Source organism: Apus apus, chromosome 3 (assembly GCF_020740795.1).
Source record: "Apus apus isolate bApuApu2 chromosome 3, bApuApu2.pri.cur, whole genome shotgun sequence".
NCBI classification, from domain to species: Eukaryota; Metazoa; Chordata; class Aves; order Apodiformes; family Apodidae; genus Apus; species Apus apus.
The window spans coordinates 113,037,250-113,056,069 of record NC_067284.1 but is presented as its reverse complement, the minus strand read 5'-3'; the positions used below and the strand labels follow the sequence as shown (position 1 = coordinate 113,056,069).

The 18,820-nt window shown below is 43.5% G+C and overlaps 1 protein-coding gene across 1 annotated transcript in view; it reads right to left on the bottom strand.

Moving 5' to 3' along the window:
* Positions 1 to 5,303: 5,303 nt before the first annotated feature.
* The window catches only part of HS1BP3 (HCLS1 binding protein 3), a 45,830-nt gene continuing 32,313 nt past the window's right edge, over positions 5,304 to 18,820 (bottom strand). Inside the window, exons 5-7 of the mRNA XM_051615079.1 lie at positions 13,623 to 13,774; positions 12,993 to 13,128; positions 5,304 to 6,951 (exon numbers count right to left, since the gene is read on the bottom strand). Of these exons, the coding sequence (XP_051471039.1) occupies positions 6,723 to 6,951; positions 12,993 to 13,128; positions 13,623 to 13,774 (517 nt within the window). The 3' untranslated portion in view covers positions 5,304 to 6,722. The remainder of the gene's footprint in view (positions 6,952 to 12,992; positions 13,129 to 13,622; positions 13,775 to 18,820) is intronic.

Below are 18,820 nucleotides of genomic sequence, written 5' to 3'. Positions count from 1 at the left end.
GTTCCCTCCACACAATCCCTTACTGCAAAGGTGGAAGGAAACAGGATGGATTCTGGGATCAATTTACCACTAAACATGCACCGATGACACCAGGGAGTGTGGGCAGCACATCAGAAGAGGGTTTGCAAAGTGGAACAGCCTGTGTTGGGCACCTATTGCCCACATGCACGCATCTGGGGGAAGTTACTTCTGCTCCAGATTGTGTCCTCTGGACTCGAGTGCCCCATTTGCTCCAGGGCAGCCCTGGGGTGGGAACCAGCATAAGGCAAGCGAGGAGATTTAGTAGGAAAGTGCTCCCTTGAGCTAAACTAAACCTCTGATGAAGACAGCCCCAGATTTCTTTTTCATTCCTCATGAAAAGGATTAATTTTCCACATCATTCCACGTAGAATTAGAGTTTCTTTTTTATGTAAGTCATTGCAACTATAATTAGCCAGCAGTTCTGAACACAAAACAATTCCTTTCGGGGACTGTACACAGGATTAAAAATGTAAGCTATTAAGGGTCAGGACACAGGAAGGCATAAGCAGGAAAACAAATCATGGTAGCCTGCAGATTTGATTGCATAAAGGGGGAAAGCAACTGGGTAGCTCTGCTTCTCAGCATTCAAGGTAGAGAAATATTACTTTTGTTCATGGCAAGAACTTGTTAGCATACCCAGGCAGTATCAAACTTAATAATTTCTCTAAGTCCCTCTAAGGAGAAATCAGTGGCCCTCTTACCAACAAAATCATCTGAGAAGTTTGCAATCCTTAGCACAAATTCCCTGGATGAATTTAGAAAGCAGAGAAATCAGCAGAGAAGTAAGAAAAGCGTTCAGTGAACACAGCAAGAACTGTGCATTTTTGTTTTGTCTGCTTTTACATGATTTTGGAAAAACATGGCACTTACGTCACCAAAGAACCATTACATGAGTTGTTTGTTTCAGCTCCACAGCCCTGATCTTTCAAGGGAGGTGAGAGGCTGTGGAGCTCTGTGTGTAAATCAGGCAGGTGCCTTTTTCATTCTCTCCTGTCTCTCCCATTCTCAGTGGTGCTCTCCAAAGTTGATCAGTAGTGTCATATCCTGTTCCTTCACCTTCTCTCCCAAGGATCAGCATCACCAGGCTCCTACCATTCTGCATGAGATGCTGACAGGCTGGATTGACTGTCCAGCTCTCCCAGCAGTTGCAAGAAGCAACTCTTCAGTGACAGAAATGACATGGAAATATTGCCCTGAGCAGAAAGTGGCTAAACCACTTTCAGGGTGTATTTCATTAGTTCAAGGAGAGACTAGCTTGCTTTTTGTTTTTTACCAAAAAAACACAACAAAATGATGGTTTTAATACATTGTTCTGATGTGTCTGGGTGACTGAAACTCCTACATTTGATGCTGTAATTCCTAGGTACTTGGGTACTTGATAATCAAAACAATTTACTTGAGGGTAACAAGCCATGGTGGCTGTGCATGCAGCAGGGGTCCTGGGGCTGTTGGGTCTTTTTGAGTTTGGTGACGAGTTCAAATTATCAGGTTCCTGAGCACCTCACTGAAAAAGGGTATAACACAACATCAGGTAGTCTATTGAGGGGTTATTCCTGAGTGTCCTTGGCAAATCTTTCACTTGACTTCCTAGACAAACCATAATATCTACTGATCTTGCCCTTAAAGGTGGGATCTGGAGGAGAATTCAGGAACAGTGAATTCTTCCTCTGATATCAGTAAGACTTCTGCTTGCTGCAAATACAGCACACACATGTCAAAAGTGGCTCTTGAGAAAGAGGCACCATATATTTATTGCAAATCAAAATTTCCACTGACTTCAGGAACCTCTCCTGAACAAAGAGAAGTGGTTTTATTGTTACAAGACCAGTGGACAGGTCTGGTTGAGGGTGCTGGGTGCAGGGTAATAAAGCACTGAGGATGTTCTGTCCTTTCAGTCATCAAATCCTCACTGAGTGACTCACTCAGGGCGAGTTTTGGGTTAGCCCAGTATAGAGTTCTTCTCAACAACCAATGACAGCAGATGGCTAGAGGAAAATACAGAAATACTTGCTCATTGAGTATTCTCCTAATTTTCCAGGAACTTGTGGCTCAAGGACTTCCCAAGCTCTGAGCAGCATCTTTAACAACCCTGGGTAGAGTTCTCTTCCATGAGTCTAACAAGTGAGTCTACAAACATTTTTAGTATCCATAACATCCTGGTATGAATAAAATTTAGTAACTAAACATCTGTAACTTCTAAGCAGCTTCATTGAGTTCTGAGGTTCCACAGCAGCACTTAATTTGACTATTAATTTAATTTACCACCATCACCTTCCACTGCTAGTATTTTCACTCAAAGCAGTGTACCCTACAGATGGTTCTCTAGTAACACAGGCAGAGGATTTCCCCTCCCTTGAACTCTTCATTAGATTCAGTGCATGACATGAAATACCAGCAGTACAGGGAAGGCTATAAAGGAAGATCAGTGACATGGTGAGGGCTGAAAAAATTCAATCAGAAGGGTTTAAAGATGAATAGGTGCAATACAGAAAGCAACTGAGTTTATTCAGTCATGTTGTTGAGATGAAAAGTAAGAATATAGATAAAAGTCAGTTAAACCCCTCTCCTTGATTTACAGAGGTTTAAACTGACACAAAAGTGTGATCACATCAAGAGATACAAAATCTGGTTGATGCACACACACAGATTCAAGAATCTTTGGTGACATTAGTGACAGTCACATTTTTAAGTGAAGTATCAGTGCTTTCTTATACACTGTATTAACTCTAAAGACCACAGGGACTTGTCATTTACAGCCTCCTTTCAACAGCTAATGCCTGAGTGCCCCACCAGCCTGCTGGATTCTCATGACCTTAAATCACAGGCTGACTTGTGTTCTGCTGCAGGAAGCTCAGCTCCTTTGCAGAAGCTAACACCTGGGCAAAGATGAGCAGAAATACCAGTTTCAATTAATGCATTTTTTTAGACTCAACCTAAATTGTCCCTGACAGTACAAGGCCTTAAATGCTATGTGGGAATTAGCTTTCCTACAAATTCAGCAAAAGAACCTGAGCAGATGACCCACAGGTTATCTGTGAAATATCCAGCTTGGGGAAACCAGCCTTTTAACTGTGACACAAATAATGAAGTACATGGTGTTATTTCTTAATTGGTGCTATACCACATAACAAGCAGGTTATGCAAAACAAGAAGCAGCTTCTAAAGCAGTACAGATCCCTGCTAGGAGTTCTAATCACCACCTTTTGTAAGGGTTTAAATCTAACTGTCTTGTCTTTCAGATCTCCTGATGAGTTAGCTATTAATGTGGAAAGGTGATGCCTGTCAGCCAAGATCTACATTAAAGTCCATAATTGAATTTCAAGAGTTGTCAAGAGCAGGCTAATAAAATAGCTGCTACTACAAGTGATGTATGAACAAGAAAAAAAGAAGTTCACTCTGGTCTGGCAGGATGCAAAGTATGTTGTGTGGTTCCCCTCTGTCCTCTCAAATAATATGTTCAGCTTTTTTTCTGGGCTGCCTTTTTCAGACATTCTTCTCATGTATAATAATGATTCATTATATATAATTTATTCAAGGACTGTAACTCACCTCTAAGTGCCTATAAATATTACTGCAGCTAGACATTTGCATTGTAAAACAAACGTGTTCCACTGGGATTTATGAAGGATCCTTTTATGTTACTTCCCTGACAGAAAAGATAGATTTTAAGTAAAAGATTGACCTCAAACTCAACTTAAAAATCCAGCACAGGAAACAATTAACAGCTCTTCCTTCCTGTGTTGTTTAGGTAATTTGACTATTTTAGGGAGGGCTGGGGGCAAAGTATTCCTTGGCCATTCCAAATGGATACAGCTACTGTTGTTAGATCAGTATTACTGGGAATATTCCCATGGTTATGATGATAATATATGATCTCTACCCTCCCACTGCTTTGCAAAAGCATGAGCCATTTCTGAGTGGAGCTCCTAGAGGTGGTGGAAGGCAGACAGATGACACTGCTGGTGAAAGAAAGACATAGTCCCAGCTGGAAAAAAAGACTGCACATTGTGTCACTGCACCAAGAGGTGCTAAGGAAAGGGTGTGGGATGCTGGCCTCCTTTATTGCCCCTGGTGAACTGCTATGTGGATATGTAGCAACTCTGCTAAAAGAGGAGAGAAATCCAATGCAAGGTGACAACATTCATCCTGGACTTGAGAAGCTGGCCCCACAGTGATGTCCTGAGCTGTCTTGTTGCCACCCTCACTGGGCAGAGCTGTTCAGTCTAGAAAAGACTGAAAGGAACACACTTTGTTCTTTCAGTGGTGATGAGAATTAGAAGTAACGAGCTGAAGCTGCAGGAAGGAACAGTTTTGTCAAACAGCAGGAAAGCATTTCTAATGGGATGGTGAAGAACTGTAATGGCACACCCAGGAAGGCTGTGACATCTCCAGTGCTGCTTTCCAGCCAAACAGAATTTCATGGGAAGGTTAGAAAAAGGACTAGGAGAGAGAACACAGGTGTAATTTCTGCCACTGCGAGAGTAATTCAGTGCTCACACTCAGGTATCTCTCCAGCCTGACCATGTTCAGCTACCATGTCCTGCTCTGGCATCTGCCTGCTCTTCTGGTGGTAACTTCACACCAGTAACACCTCCTTGTCCTGACCAATAAGAACTGCCATCTGCAGGACACAAGCCAGATGTTCCTGCTTAGGGAAGGGTGGTGGACAAACTGCTCTTCCCAGGCTGCTGCCAGCTCTGTTCTTCTGTAATTTCCATCAAGAAACCTTAAATCCTTTTCTTTTTGATCCCCCAGTCAGGGTGGAGATCTGCACTCACTCTACTGATCATTAAATCCATGGTCCTCAACATGGTCCTTTCAACAGCATTCAGGCCACAGGATAGAGTCTCCCTGAGTAGTGCTGAGTAAAGTGGAGATCAGGATTCCTCAGCCCCCAGATAAATATACAGAGGCTGCTGATGACACCAGATCAGCTCTCCTGAATTTCTCCTGCCTGGTATTCTCTGCCTGCTCTCTGGCAAGTCATTGATTTTCTCCTCAGTGCTTTTATTCCCCTTTTGCAGGATGGGATAAACAAGCTTCCTAGTTGCACCAGAACACTGTGAGGACAGGACCAGGTACCACCTTTGCCCATATGTACTTTTACCTTTAGCTGCCCTCAAAGGACATATGAGCACAGTGACATTCTTGGTTTCATACTTCTTTACACAGGGTTTTAGCTGAGCATGCCCTTCAACATCATGTAACACTCCTCAAATGGAATCTTATCCTTTAACTCTCCTTTGCTGCTACTCCACAACCTAGAGAACAACAACAACACCTGCAGATTAGTAAAATATTTATTATACTGAAACATACTGTACACACATGAGAGCCAGTCATTACATTTATCTGTCCCATCAAATCAAAATAATAACCACATATAATATTTTCTATTGGCTTAAAAAGGAAATATTATTAGAGATAATTTTATTATTAAAAATATATTAAAAATAATTTTTATTTATTTTGTTCTATATTAGAAAGGCAAATTTGGGGATAGTGATATGGCTTAAATATATTAGTATTTTTCCTCTGGTAGGCTTGTGTTTACATCTGCATAGTACACATGTGGAATGAGTTCAGGAAAGAAAAGAGGTAGTCAGGGATGCCTGTTCTACCATATCTTTCTTTTCCTGCATATTAAAGTATCTCCAGTATCTTTTCTTCCTGGTTTTACCTCTGGATAATCCCAAGTTTGTCCTCCCTTGTTTTAACCACTGCCATAGGAATGAACAGACTACTGTTGTATCAAAAAACTCATTTCAGCTCAGTGGAATTAATCACTGTGGCTTCTTCTTTACGTTCTAGGAGAATGGAAGGAGACAGTGACTCGAGAGCAATTCAGAGCTCCTCCATTAGGACACCTGCACTGAATCATGCCCTGGAGAAATCTCTTTCTCTTCACTCACTGCAGCAGAGGCCCAGGAAGACTTGGCTGGAAAAAATGAGTCCTTGTGAATCTTGAGTAGATTTGTCTTGCAGCATCCAAACCTCCTTCACACCACAACCTCTGCAGGTGTCTGGAGCTGCACTCTGAGCCATCTCCAGTCCCCTGCTGCTCTCCCCAGGGGCCACAGATGCCCAGTGTCTAGGGTTTGCTGTCCCAGAAGTTGGTACTTGTGTACCCAAGAAGGCAGCAGATTGTCAGGCTTAGCTGGGATTCCAGTGTTTCTCTGCACTGCAGGGGAACTATCACCCAGTCTTAACAGTTCCTGGTTATGAACTACTGAAATACCAGGCAGGGAGGAAAAGGCTGCTACAAAAATGCATAGGATAAAAGGAAAATTATTTTTCCAGGGAGCTGAAATACACTGTCTTAAATGACAGGAACAGCATCCTGTCCTGCCTCAGACTATTTGCTGGACACTGTTCACAGCTGCCACGTGTGCAGCACACCTACCACTTTCAATCAGGACTTAACTGGCCAGAACTGTTCTATGCTGATACTAAAATAGTAGTAGACAACCTGTAGTGCTATGTCCTTGTCCTCATTCCCTGTAACCCCCTGAAAATCTAAGGCAATAGTATCCCACACCTGCACTGTTCTGAAAGCATCACGTCAAGCCTCTGCTAGTCAAACTTGCTGTTCATGGTACACAACTGAGCACTGTGGCACCAAAGACATCTGTCAGTTCCTGCTGAGCTGACCAGGAGTTTGGGCCAAGAAGGCATCATTGCATTTAAAAAAATAGTTATGTTCAAAAAAGACTTGCATCTTGGTTGTTGAGAGATTCATTTTCCTGGATATACTGGAGAATATCCACTTCATTCATTGTCTGAATCCTGCTTTCCTTTGGCTTTGCCAGTGGAGCTGAATTGCTGCTCCTGGGGACAACTGCTGGCTTCTGAGGCAGTGGTGGTTTTGGTGGCACCTTGGGCTTCGGTTTGGAGGTTATTTTCAAGAGCTTCTCTAAATCATCCTCAACTCTGGAATGAAAATAAAACATCAGTGACAGCTAGGAAATTTCTGACCTGCTTTTCATTTTGTAAGAAAATGAAGTCTTTTAAAATAGAACTTTCTGCAGGAAAGGATCAACTCTGATGAATTTATCTTCTAGGAAGAGCTTTCCATAAAACTTTCAATGCTGCCAAAATAAAAACTGTCTTTTCATAATGTGTTTTTTCAGTTCAACATAGAAATTAATTAATTTTACAGCACGTTTGCAAATGTCTAAATGAAAAGCAATTAGGAAAAGAAAAAGAACCTGATTTTACTTGAGGAACAAAAAATGCTTTTTATTTGTGACAAGGGTGATTTGCTTCCCAGAAGTTTTCATGGGATAATCAGAACCCTTTAAGACAAAACCAAAAGCCAGATCTTTTTGTGACTCCTAAAGGGAATCTAAAAAGGATCAGTTTTAATCAAGGCTAATATTGTAAAATTGACTGCCTGAACACTAAAGTCTGAAACTAGGAAACACCTAAACAGACCAACTGATGGACAGAGCAGGGCCACTGTCCCAGAGCTCTGGCACCTGGAACTCTACCTGCATTCCAGCAGGCAGCTCCTGCTGTTACCTCAAATTTCATGCCCCAAGTAATTCTGGAAGTGATGCTCTCTTTTATTCAGATAGTAAGATTTCTTATGTCTCTTAGGTTCTGTGACTCCCTGTGGGTGCCATATCCCACTTAACTTAAAAAACACCTTGTCAATTCCTTCTGAATTCCTCATTTGCATAGAAGAATTAATTTAAGACCAGGCTTTTTTGTTTGCTGCTAACTCTGATACCCAAGGGACAACACACCTGTGATCCCCCTGCCAACACATGTTCTTGTTCTCTTTGCTGTGCAATAAACAAAACATGTTAGGGCTGGTATTTCTGAAGCCTAACTTTCTTCAGCTGATCTGATGTCTCCCTTCTTGGCAAAAACAAATACTGAGTGAATTGGTGTCCGTGTCATAATATTTTCATCACACATAAGAGAAACCATAATAACCAGATGAACAATATATACTTATACATACAATTTTGACCTAGGTGCTCTGCCTGAGAGCTACGTGCCCTGCCCAGAAGGGGCAGCAGTCAATACAGCTCATTGACCTGATCAGAAGGTGCAGCCTCCTGAATCCTCTACTCCTGTGTGGCTCTATAGTAATTTCTGTGCCAACCACAGCAACAAAACCACACAGCACAGTCATAAACTATCCCCAAAAGCTGCAGTCCAGTAGGTTGTGGGATTTGTTCTGGGGGTGGTGGTGGCAGTGGTGAGGTGGTTGTGGCCAAAAATTCTGTAGGAGATGATTTTTCGAAGTCTGGAAGCTCATCACATAAATCTCTTCTTGTTTTTTTTGTCCTGGATTTTTTCATAGACCTTGGTTAGACTGAAATCTTTTACGGAGAGAACACAGCAGATAATATGTGGTCTTTGTCTCAAAACCTGCTTTTCAGTGCTGCAGTGATGGGCAAACTGTTTGATCCATTGCCATTCGATCCCGTGAGACACAACTGCCTTTGGAAAACTAAAGAGGTAAAATGCAAAATGCCTCAGGCAGACACAGAAACAAGGACTTCCTATTTCTTGAGAAGCAAACGACTTGTTACAGTGCATATCTACCACCAAAAAAATCAAGCAACTATTCTGAAATAACAAGGAGATTAAAGGAAGAACCTTTCCACCCCCATCTCTTTTAGGCAATCAGGCACAGACTCCATGTAATTAATCATTCTCTAATTAGTCTCTTTCTTTTTCTGTAATGGAAAAGCTGTGCCACATTGTTTAAAATTCCAGCCATACTGTTGTGCTGATTCACAGACTCTACTGGTGGAAAATCTCTTTGTTTCCAGAAGCAGAAAGCAATCAAAACCCTTACTGAAGAAAGGCTGTCCCAAAGCCCTGTGACATCACTGCTAGCATGTGGACTTCAAGACAGCAAACTGTTCTGACTTGGGAGACAGATGCAGCTGCCATCAGGACATCAACATTTTAGATGCCACTTCTCTGAGCTCTGCCCTGTTTATCTAGACAAGCTCTTTGGGACAGGAATGACTGTGTGCATGTACAGCATCTAGCACGATGGGGACAGTGACCTCTGCTTGCTGGGAATGCTCTAATGAGGACAATCAGCAAATGAAAGCAGGAGACAAAGACTCCATTAATTTGCTGAAGTACCCAGAAGGATCATGATGAAGCTAGGTTATGCAACTCACAGCAGTTCTTGCAGGATAGGCTTTTATCTTTCTCTATCTTGTTATCAGTGTCTTTTATTTTGTCTGGTGTTAATTCCAACAAGGCCTGTGGAAAATGTACAGGCTGGAGTTAACCACAGGAGTGCAACGTACAGGGTGCTGTGTAGGAAGTATCTCCCCTCCTGCTTTCCCCTGAAATCCATTACAGGTACTGGTACTTAAATCAGTGCCAGGAAATACATCTGGGCACTGGAACATGAGAGTCTGTACTGCTGGGATGCTGAGGGACCACTGGCACGGCTTTGGTCTGGGACAGAGCAGCCCCCCTCCTGAAACCTCCCAGGCACAACTTGGAGCTGGCACAGGACAGGGACCATTCCCAGCAGGCAGATGTGCATGGTCACCCTGCTCCAGAGCTGGAGAGAGCCTAAGAGCTTGGATGCAGCCTGCTGGAGGGGTCTGGCTGAGAGCCAGAGCACAGACTCATTAGTACAGGTAAGTCCTCCACACATGTGCTCACAAGAAGCCCTCTGGGGAGAAAAGCCTGTTGGTTAGATAACTCACTCAGGAAATGAGAAAATAGAATTTTTTCCCCCAGACTGAAGAAGTTCCAACCTCTCTCTCCTGCTTGAGTTCCCCAAACATCAGGCAAAGGCATAGCTGGGGCAGGGAGAGCAGGCAGCTTTTACCCCCCTGCTGGAGATGGCTGTCAAAACTGCAGGTAACCTGGGGCAAGATGGTTGAAATTTGTTGACTCTCAGGCCTAGCAAAAGCACCTCTTTCTTGACTAGGAGAGACCAGGACTCTGGGTCACCTCTTCACATTATACAATCCATGTATGTTCCTAGAGGTGGGGCAAGATCTGATGTCCCCATCTGGCAAAAGCCTTTCTATTCTGTTGGTCAAGTTTAGTCTGTAGCTCTTCCAGTGTTTGGAAGTGGCATCCCTATACATCACAGGAAAAACCAAAAATAATGTAAATGCATAAAGACCATCAAGGAATGTGCTCCTGGGCAGCAAGAAAACCCACCAAGAACTGGTAAATAAAAGAAAAACAGCTATTCATTTGTTTGCTGAAAGCCACTGCAGCCAAATGAAGGTTCTTTCCCAACAGCCAGGTCACAATAAGCAAGGGCAACTGCCCTGCAGTGGCCAGGAAATTTCTGACTCACATGTTGCAGCCTCCTCTACCACCTGCCCCATCACCCAAATGATTCTCTGACAAAGGAACTAGACCCTCTGGAGTTTCTCAGAGCTCTCCTCCCACCCATGGTGCAAGAACGCTTTTCTGGCTTTTCTCATGATGTGGTGCTGGAGGTGGTGTCTCAGATGACTCTGGGCTAGTCTGAAGATATGTGCTGTGCTCTGACTTCAGCAGCTGCTAGTGGCCTGCTGAATGAAGAACATACAATCTTTTTCTGCATCAAGAGTGGCAACAGTTCCTTGGCAAACCAGAAGCTAAAAAAAAACAGCTCAAGAAGCTGTATGCACTGAACGGTGTTTAGAAACGGCCACTGTCAGGAAATGGTCTGACAAGCTTCAGCTTCAGCAGGATGAAATGCTCCTGAAAGGGTGATCACCTACATCACTGGTGGCAAAGCTCACAGCTGTAAATACAGATCAACCTGTAAAATTCACCCTTTAAGGGTACAGGCAGCTGTAGCACAGAGGTGACAGCTGGGCTGTCCCTTCCCACACCAGCAGTGTTACGGCAGCGTCAGCCCAAGAACAAACACCCCAGGTCCATCATCACAGGGCAGCAGGACTGGGATCCTGCTGCTGACACTCTTCTGAGCACTGGAAAAAAGACAAACCTCATGCTGACAGCTGCCTCCTTCCAGTTCAACTCCCTATTCATTATCAAAGGTGAAGCTAATTATGTCTCTCCTAAAAGGCTGCTCAGACAACTACGCTAATTATTTCAGGCTAGGATGTGTGACAATGTATGCAATTTGGTGGGCCCACAGAGCTGCTGCAATATTCACAGGATCAGTTCTAGCATTGGCTTTCCACAAAAACCTGATCTGTCACATCAGGGAGGCACAATTTAGATTAATGAGGCAGGTCGGCCATAGTCCTGCTGCATGCAAACTTAATTTGCACATCTGTGGCCACTGGGAGGAGGGAGATGAGAAAATAAGATGGCATGAGAATCCCTGATGGCGGAGTTTGCAGGACACTGATTTCTGCAGAAGCTGAGTTCTCTCTGTAGCTTAAATGGAAATCAGACCTGAAGAGAAGCTCTGAGTGTGGAGGCAAAGGGCTGAATGTATCCAGACGGAATTTTTATATGGTATGATGTGACCCAGGGAAGTGACAGGAGAAAAGAGAAGCTTAGCCCTAAATCCGTTCCGAGGGATAATTCTTTTAATATCTGGGAAAGAGCTGATCAGCTACCCTTACATCTCACTGTAGCTGGTCACCTTGCAAAAGTCAAAAGCAATGGGGTGCAGGACTTCTCAGAAGAGCCTGGGTTCCACCACATCCCTGTGGTGAAGAGATCAGCCAAACAGACTTGATTACATATCCCCCCTCTTTCTCAAAGCACATCCCATGAAGGAAGAGTGTGATGTTTTCTCCTGAAGGCAATACAATGGGACTTGACCTTGCTGGTTCCTACCACAGCAATTTATCTCTTTTCCACAAGTCCTGGAAGGACATGCAAGTATAGTGCTCTGCAGGCACCTCCTTGATGTGTTATGGCAGACCTAGTGGTAGGAAAGAGTGCCTGCATCTACAGTGCCAGTGGCTAGAATCGGGTAGCTCACATAGTTTCTCTATCATCATCACTTAATATTTGTTGGTAGGCCAATAAATTAGTTAAAGACTGATCAATGGACAGGAAGAGGGAAGATAACTGTCTGAATGGACATGGGTATTTTGCCATGAATCTTTCATTAAACTTACAAAGCAATTGGTGCTTCTCAAAGCTCAACACTTGTTAATGTAAATCAGGTGATTCTAGTTAAAACAGTAATTCTCAGCTCATTTGAGCAGGTATCCAGAGTCGTCAGTTTGCAGTGACAACATTTATCACATTCTCTTCTCCTTCACGTTGTGACAAGCACAGCCCACGCACATTTTGCAGACTCATTTGTCTCCGTAACAGTCTCTTCCTAAGAGTTACAAGCCACTGCTGGGGATTCACTGCTGTGCTGACAGAGCTGTGGTGCTACAACTACTCAGGTGCTTTATATAAAGATCAAAGAAGACTTGGTTGCTCGTGCGTTCTGCTCTGAACAGCATCTTTTTCCCATCTTCCCTTTGGAAGAAGGTTCTGCCTTCCTCTGCATCAGACAGTGCTCTCCTATCTCTGCCCATGATTCCCTGGAAAGCACATTTTCCAGTAAACCAGCCACTTCTTGAATCTACCACATGCATGTGAGCAGACCATCTGGTACATACAAATGTATGCTACATAACTCAAGAGCCACCACATCTGCATTATTCAGGTAATCTACCTGTGCCCTCTTTGTTTCTGGGCTTTGTTTCTCACTGCTGATAACAAAGGTCAGTTTTCTCCCTCTGTGGATTGCTTGCAGAAAGCAGAAGGGTCATACCAAAAAACAGGGACTAGATGGCATGCCTTGGGCCTTCAAGACCATTCCTTTGGGGTCACAGAATGCCTTGCACCCTACCTCTCTCAAGGGGTCTTCTTAATTGCCCTTTTAAGGTCTTTGATTTCCAAGCTCCTTGACACATATCTTACCTTTCACTTCTAAGTACAACTACTGTTTCACAGTTAGCATTCAAAGTATGTAAGCCCAAATGGATCTCTTTTGAGGTCTGAATGACTCCTCAGACCACCTTCATCCTAGGGGACAGATCTGAGATGTGTACCTCAGCAGTTCCTCAGTGTCCTCCTCGGGACTTGTGCTCAGCACATGCTCCCTGTTCTTGCAGGCAGCTGGCAGCAGCAGTGAGTCACCCAGTCTTACCACCCCACCAAGGTCTGGGTCTTCAAATAATTTCAGATCTAGAAAGGGGAAACAGAAAATGCTGTAGTTAAATCATGCTACATAACACAACACCTGCTTGAACACTAGCTAGACCATCTGGCTACTGAGCTGAAAAAAAATAATCATGTAGACAATTCTTTTCTTTACAAGGACTTCCAGTCCATTAAGTGCAGTGATACTCTGCACTCTGAGGACTTCTCAATTCTTCTTGAATTCAAAAGTAGGTCACATTACTCTTCTTAGTGTCATGGAAGTGACTGTGGGACAGCCAGCTCCCACAGACCTACAATATCCAAGCTAAAAATGTCAAAAGTCAACAGCTATGGGAACTACAGGTCTTATTTAGTCTTCCTGAACGATTCAAGATGATTCTGCCCCAGCTAAAGATTTGCCTTAACATTTCCAAGTCATTATTTAGCCTGTACACTCTGTATCACTACATTTTAAAATCTGTTATACACATGCTTTAGATAATACAATCTGTGTATATACAAATATAGAACAGATTTACTCTCTTTCATCTTCTTGCTGGGACCAATTGATGAGAAATCTTTTTCTGGGCCAAAGAGTCCTTCATCTGGATCTAGTTCCTCTTCAAAAATGGTTAATTTTGGCTTCTCTTCCTTGGTTGGAGGAGCAGATGCCTTCTTTGTTTTTTTAGCCCTAAAAACATAAGAGACAAGAAAGTCAGCTGCAATTCTTCATTTAGCACAGAAGATTTATTGCTAGAAAGTCTCTTAAGCTGAAAATAAATGGAGGCTGGGAAAGAATTAGGGAAAGGTCCATAGGCATCTTTTAGCTGCTGGCAGGAGCAGGATATTGAGCTGGAGGGACTGTTGGTCTGGCATACTCTCCCTGTGCTTGTGTTCTGTACTCTTGAAAGCTATCGAGGAACCAAGAGGAACTAAAAGAGCAGGGCTAACAATGCTGTACTGTGCAAACTACCACTTGATCCCATTTGTTTTAAGCCCTTTTACTCCTCCCACATAGCTTAAAATTAGAAAGATTCAGAATCATAGAAAGGTTGGGGTTGGAAGAGACCTTAAAGATCATCTAGTTCCAACCCCCCTGCATGGGCAGGGACACCTCCCACTAGACCAGGTTGCTCCAAGCCCCATCCAACCTGCCCTTCAACACTTCCAGGGATGGGGCATCCAGACTTTCCCTGGGCAACCTGGGCCAGGGTCTCACCACCCTCACACTAAAGAATTTCCTCCTAATGTCTAACCTAAATCTACCCTCTTCCAGGTTTGATTCAAGAAGAGCAGTTCCAGCAACACTGACACAGACAGACAGAAAAGGGATGGCTTAAAAAGCAAAGTACAGGTTGGATCATTGCTCTGATCCTTTTGGACAGGTTTTATAAAACCTCTTTGGCTCCCTTTCCTGGGACGTTTTGACTGCTGCATGCAGGCATAAAGGCATTGGACACTCCCCTCATCCTTCCCAGAGAAGAAATGATATGAAGACAACATCACCTTTAAGCTGAAACAAGCAGGGACTGGAAGATCCTTGGCTGGACCAAGTGCTATTTGCAGAATGTACAAATGCCACTCAGTACTCTCTCGAACCAAGGACAGGATTAACTTCCCCTAAATTTAGTCTTCTAAAAATTTGTCAGTGAGACAAAGTTCACTTTTAGGTTTCTTCTCAACTCAGTGGAAAGAGACAAGACATGTCCACAGGGCAATCAGTCTCCTCTCTTTTGAACACTGATATCTGGATACAATAAATGTTTGAAGATCTCCTCCTCTCCCCCTGGCTGGACAAGGAAGTTAAAAACTAGTATGGATGAGAGGCTGCATTGTCTTAAACAAGGAGAGATGAATCCCCTTCCAAGAACTGAGTGAAAAGCATGTGCCTCACGCTGTCACACCCAGGAGTCACATCCCACGAGCTGAGTCTACAAGGCAGCTTTCACAGTAGGGCACCTTCAGTTAGGAGGCAAACCAGATGGCACAAAAAGCAAATTTCGAGAACAGAACAAAAACCTTTGGATGAAAAGTCCAAACTAAGCTGAAAGAGAAGCATGTCCTTCCTAAGAAACTGCCATATTTCAGAGAACTTTACTCTTGGCAGTCATGGCCTTGCAATTTCCAAGCCTGTCTGAGGCTCACAATAGAAGATCCGATCTTTTCCTTTGCACAGAGCAGGTCAGGTTTCAGCCTAGAGCAAACCTCATTATCAGCACTTAACATGCCATAGTCCCTAAAAACTAAGAACTAAGGTCAAAAGATTACACATACATTCCAACTACATTGAAGAACCCTGTAAAATCCTCTTCCAATTACAGCTGCACACAAAAGAGTGGGGTCCAGTTACCTCCAGTTATTTTCACAAGTTTATTATCACTTCTGAATTGGAGCTACTTTTGAAGGTCAGCTCTAAGGAACTGCAGAGAAGCCTTCATTGAACACCTGACAAAACCTAAAGGTATAATATGTAGAAGCCAGACAGCTTTCACCCAGGGTTTCTACACAAATTCATTGCTTGATTAATGTGGTAAGAAATCTATCACTCAAATGAACTGAAGTATCAAAGGAAAAGGTAAAATGTTATATTTAACAACATTTAGACTCTAGCAAGTTAGACTGAGCCAGCTTTCAGAGCTGACAAATTGATTAAAAATAAAACTATTAGATAGACATTAATCCAATCTATTGGGGAAGGAACAACTTTATTTGCATAATGCATGCCTTGCAATGTATTTGTTGGGAAGTGAATGACAATATAGGTGAGGATTTGTCAACCCACAGAGTGCCAAAAAGTCTTTGACAAGATCCCTTGTCCATCCAGAGAGTTGTAACAACTCTCCTCAGCCTGTTACACCACAGGTACTTACACACATGAACCAGTACATTTCCAAGCAACAGCTCTCCACCCCAGTAAGTTAACAAGGGGCTCACTCATAGTTAGCTAAAGTATCCACAGCAAAGAGTACCAAAATGATGGGAAATACTGAGGAAGTGGAAGAGAACCACAAAGAGCGTCATAAAGAACTGCAGGTAAAACAAAATTAACTGAACTGAGAGGTCCTGGTAATAACCCTCTGCTTGGTCCAGTCATCAAACCAGCCCACTTAACCTGGCTCTCTGTCTGTTTTGCCAGGGGACTCCACTGGCAGTTGGAGGGCACAGGGCCAAATCCACAGAGCCTGACTGCTACCAGTAGGAACACGAAGCAGTTGTTTTTCTGCCTTCAAGTTGTTTCCCATCACTTCCCTTCTAAGGAAGCCACAGCTGGACTGCCAAGTAGTTCCAGCATATCCATACAGGGACTCTGTTGAAGTCAGTTTCTAGCTGGAAAACTGGATTCCCACGGTTCTGTATTTAGCTGTGCCAGTCCAGGCTGTGCACTGCTGAGCAGAGGTTAACGGATGAGAAAGGCTGTGTAAGAAGTTTCAGAATCTGTCTGAGATTCTGGTTTCTCACTTTCTGGTTTTCTTCAGCTGGCATGAGTGTCTGTCTGCCTGTCCCCTCTTCTCCTCTGTACTCCTGCCATGTTGCCATAAGCAGGGGACCAGGGACTGAGCTGGAATTGAGCTGATTGTGCAGCCAGATGCTGGTAGGCACATAGAGAAGTTGCCAGCATACTTAATGTAATGATCAGTGTGTGTAGGGCACAGCACGCTGGTGCAAGGATACAGGGGCTTTTGGGAAGATGGAAATGAAGGAACATTTAGTCTGCCAAAGCATTACTGTACTCAAGCTTTTCACTTCATTGGCACCTTCTTCACACAGCACACGCACAACCTTGCTACCTGGCTGGGGCGGGTTGATCCTGGCTGGACACCAGGTGCCCGCCAAAGCCCCTCTATCCCTCCTCCTCAACTGGACAGGGTCTTCTCCTGGGCTGCAGGGAGATCTCTGCTCCAGCTCCTGGAGCACCACCTTCCCCTCCTTCTTCACTGACCTCGGTGCTTGCAGAGTTGTTCCTCTCACATATTCTCATTCCTCTCTCCAGCTGCAGTTGCTGTTCCGTGGCAGTTTTTCCCCTTTTTAGATACGTTATCAGAGAGGTGTTACCACCATCACTGATGGGCTTAGCCTTGGCTAGCGGTGGGTCCACCTTTAAGCCAGCTGGAATTGGCTCTATTGGACACAGGGGAAGCTTCCAGCAGCTTCTCACAGAAGCCACCCCTGCAGCCTCCCTGCACTCAAAACATTGTCACGCAAACTCAAAACACTGACGTTCTGAAGGTACCTGCATCCAGCTGGCAGAAGATGACCAGTGTCATTTGCTATTTCTTTGTTGTCGAACCAAATGAACCCTGGAACATCACTCTAGTGAATTTTAAAAATCTTAACAAAAAAACCAAAGCAGCCCTAAAGACAATGCATCCTGTTTTCAGCTGAAGACATTTCTGGAACCATACCTGTTTTCCCAGTTTGAGCTCACTGAGTTCTACACACAAAGCACTGTGAGAATGACTCCAATAACTCAACTGTCTTCTGCTCTGTGCCCAAAAGAAGCCAAATTGCCTTATAAGTGACTGTAGATAAATACTAACCTTGACCACACTGGATGACCAAAAATCAGGGTGTATGAATCCACCTAGTCAGGCTGCTGGCACACTTGAAAACCTAGCTGAGATCACTGGCTTCCACATGATTCTCAAACCATTCATGAAAGTGTCCACAAAACTCTGCATGCAGAAGACACTTTCAAACCTAACCAATGTTGTGAATGCAATCCTCATGTTACTGTTTACAGACACAATGTAGGTCACTTGTTCTGCAGCGTTCAGGTCTCACAGGCACATCAGCAAAGCAGAAGAGCTTTCTGGTCAGCTGTAGGAAAGTGACAGGGATGACTAAGACACACTCCAAAGTCAGAAGATTTCCAGACCTGCCTGTGTGATAGCTGTACATTGAAATACTGGATCTCCAGACCTAATGTTTGGTGACATATTGCTTAAATCAAAGGACTTGTCTGCTCTGCTCTATGCAGACAGGAGTCCCTAACCCATGCTCACTACTGAGTTAAAACCATGTATCATGAGTCAGAGTGTGTGGCATTATTTTCACCATGAGGACACTCAAACATTGGAATAGTCTCCCAAGGGAAGTGGTAGATTCCCACACTCTGCACAGTTTTAAGTCTCAGCTTGACAGGGTGCTGAGTCATCTTACATCTACTACAGTAGTACCCAGAAAGATGAGACCAGCTGATACTTGAGGTCCCTTCCAAACTGGCATTCTGTGATGATTATTCAGAGTAAGTGAAATCTCAGAACACAGACAAAAACTTTTCAGAACTTGATTATTCCGAAAATGTGACCACTTCTCTTTTATAGAAATAACATCATGTTCCAGGAAAGGAATGTTACAATAATATATAAAAAATAATTATACATATTCATATGTTGAGCATCCATGGCACTTTACAAGGAAAGAGCTCACTAGTATGAACTAACACCCCAGCTCCCACAAATCAAGCTGAGGCTTGAACAAAAGAACTGCTGCTAAAACAGCAGCAATATTAGCACATCTTCTTGAAAAACATTTCTAAAAACAAAGAGCCTATACACTAGTTCACAGAAAACAAAATGTCATCTCCTGCTTTCTTTTCATTCACCAGTGCTCGTTTTCCAAAGCTGCCTGATAACACACAGGACAAAAGGGGTCATTCTCTTTGGCTTTGGGCTGGGAATGCTGAATAGAAATTCTAAGCCTGTCAGCTCAACACAGCCTGACTGCTAAAACTCTG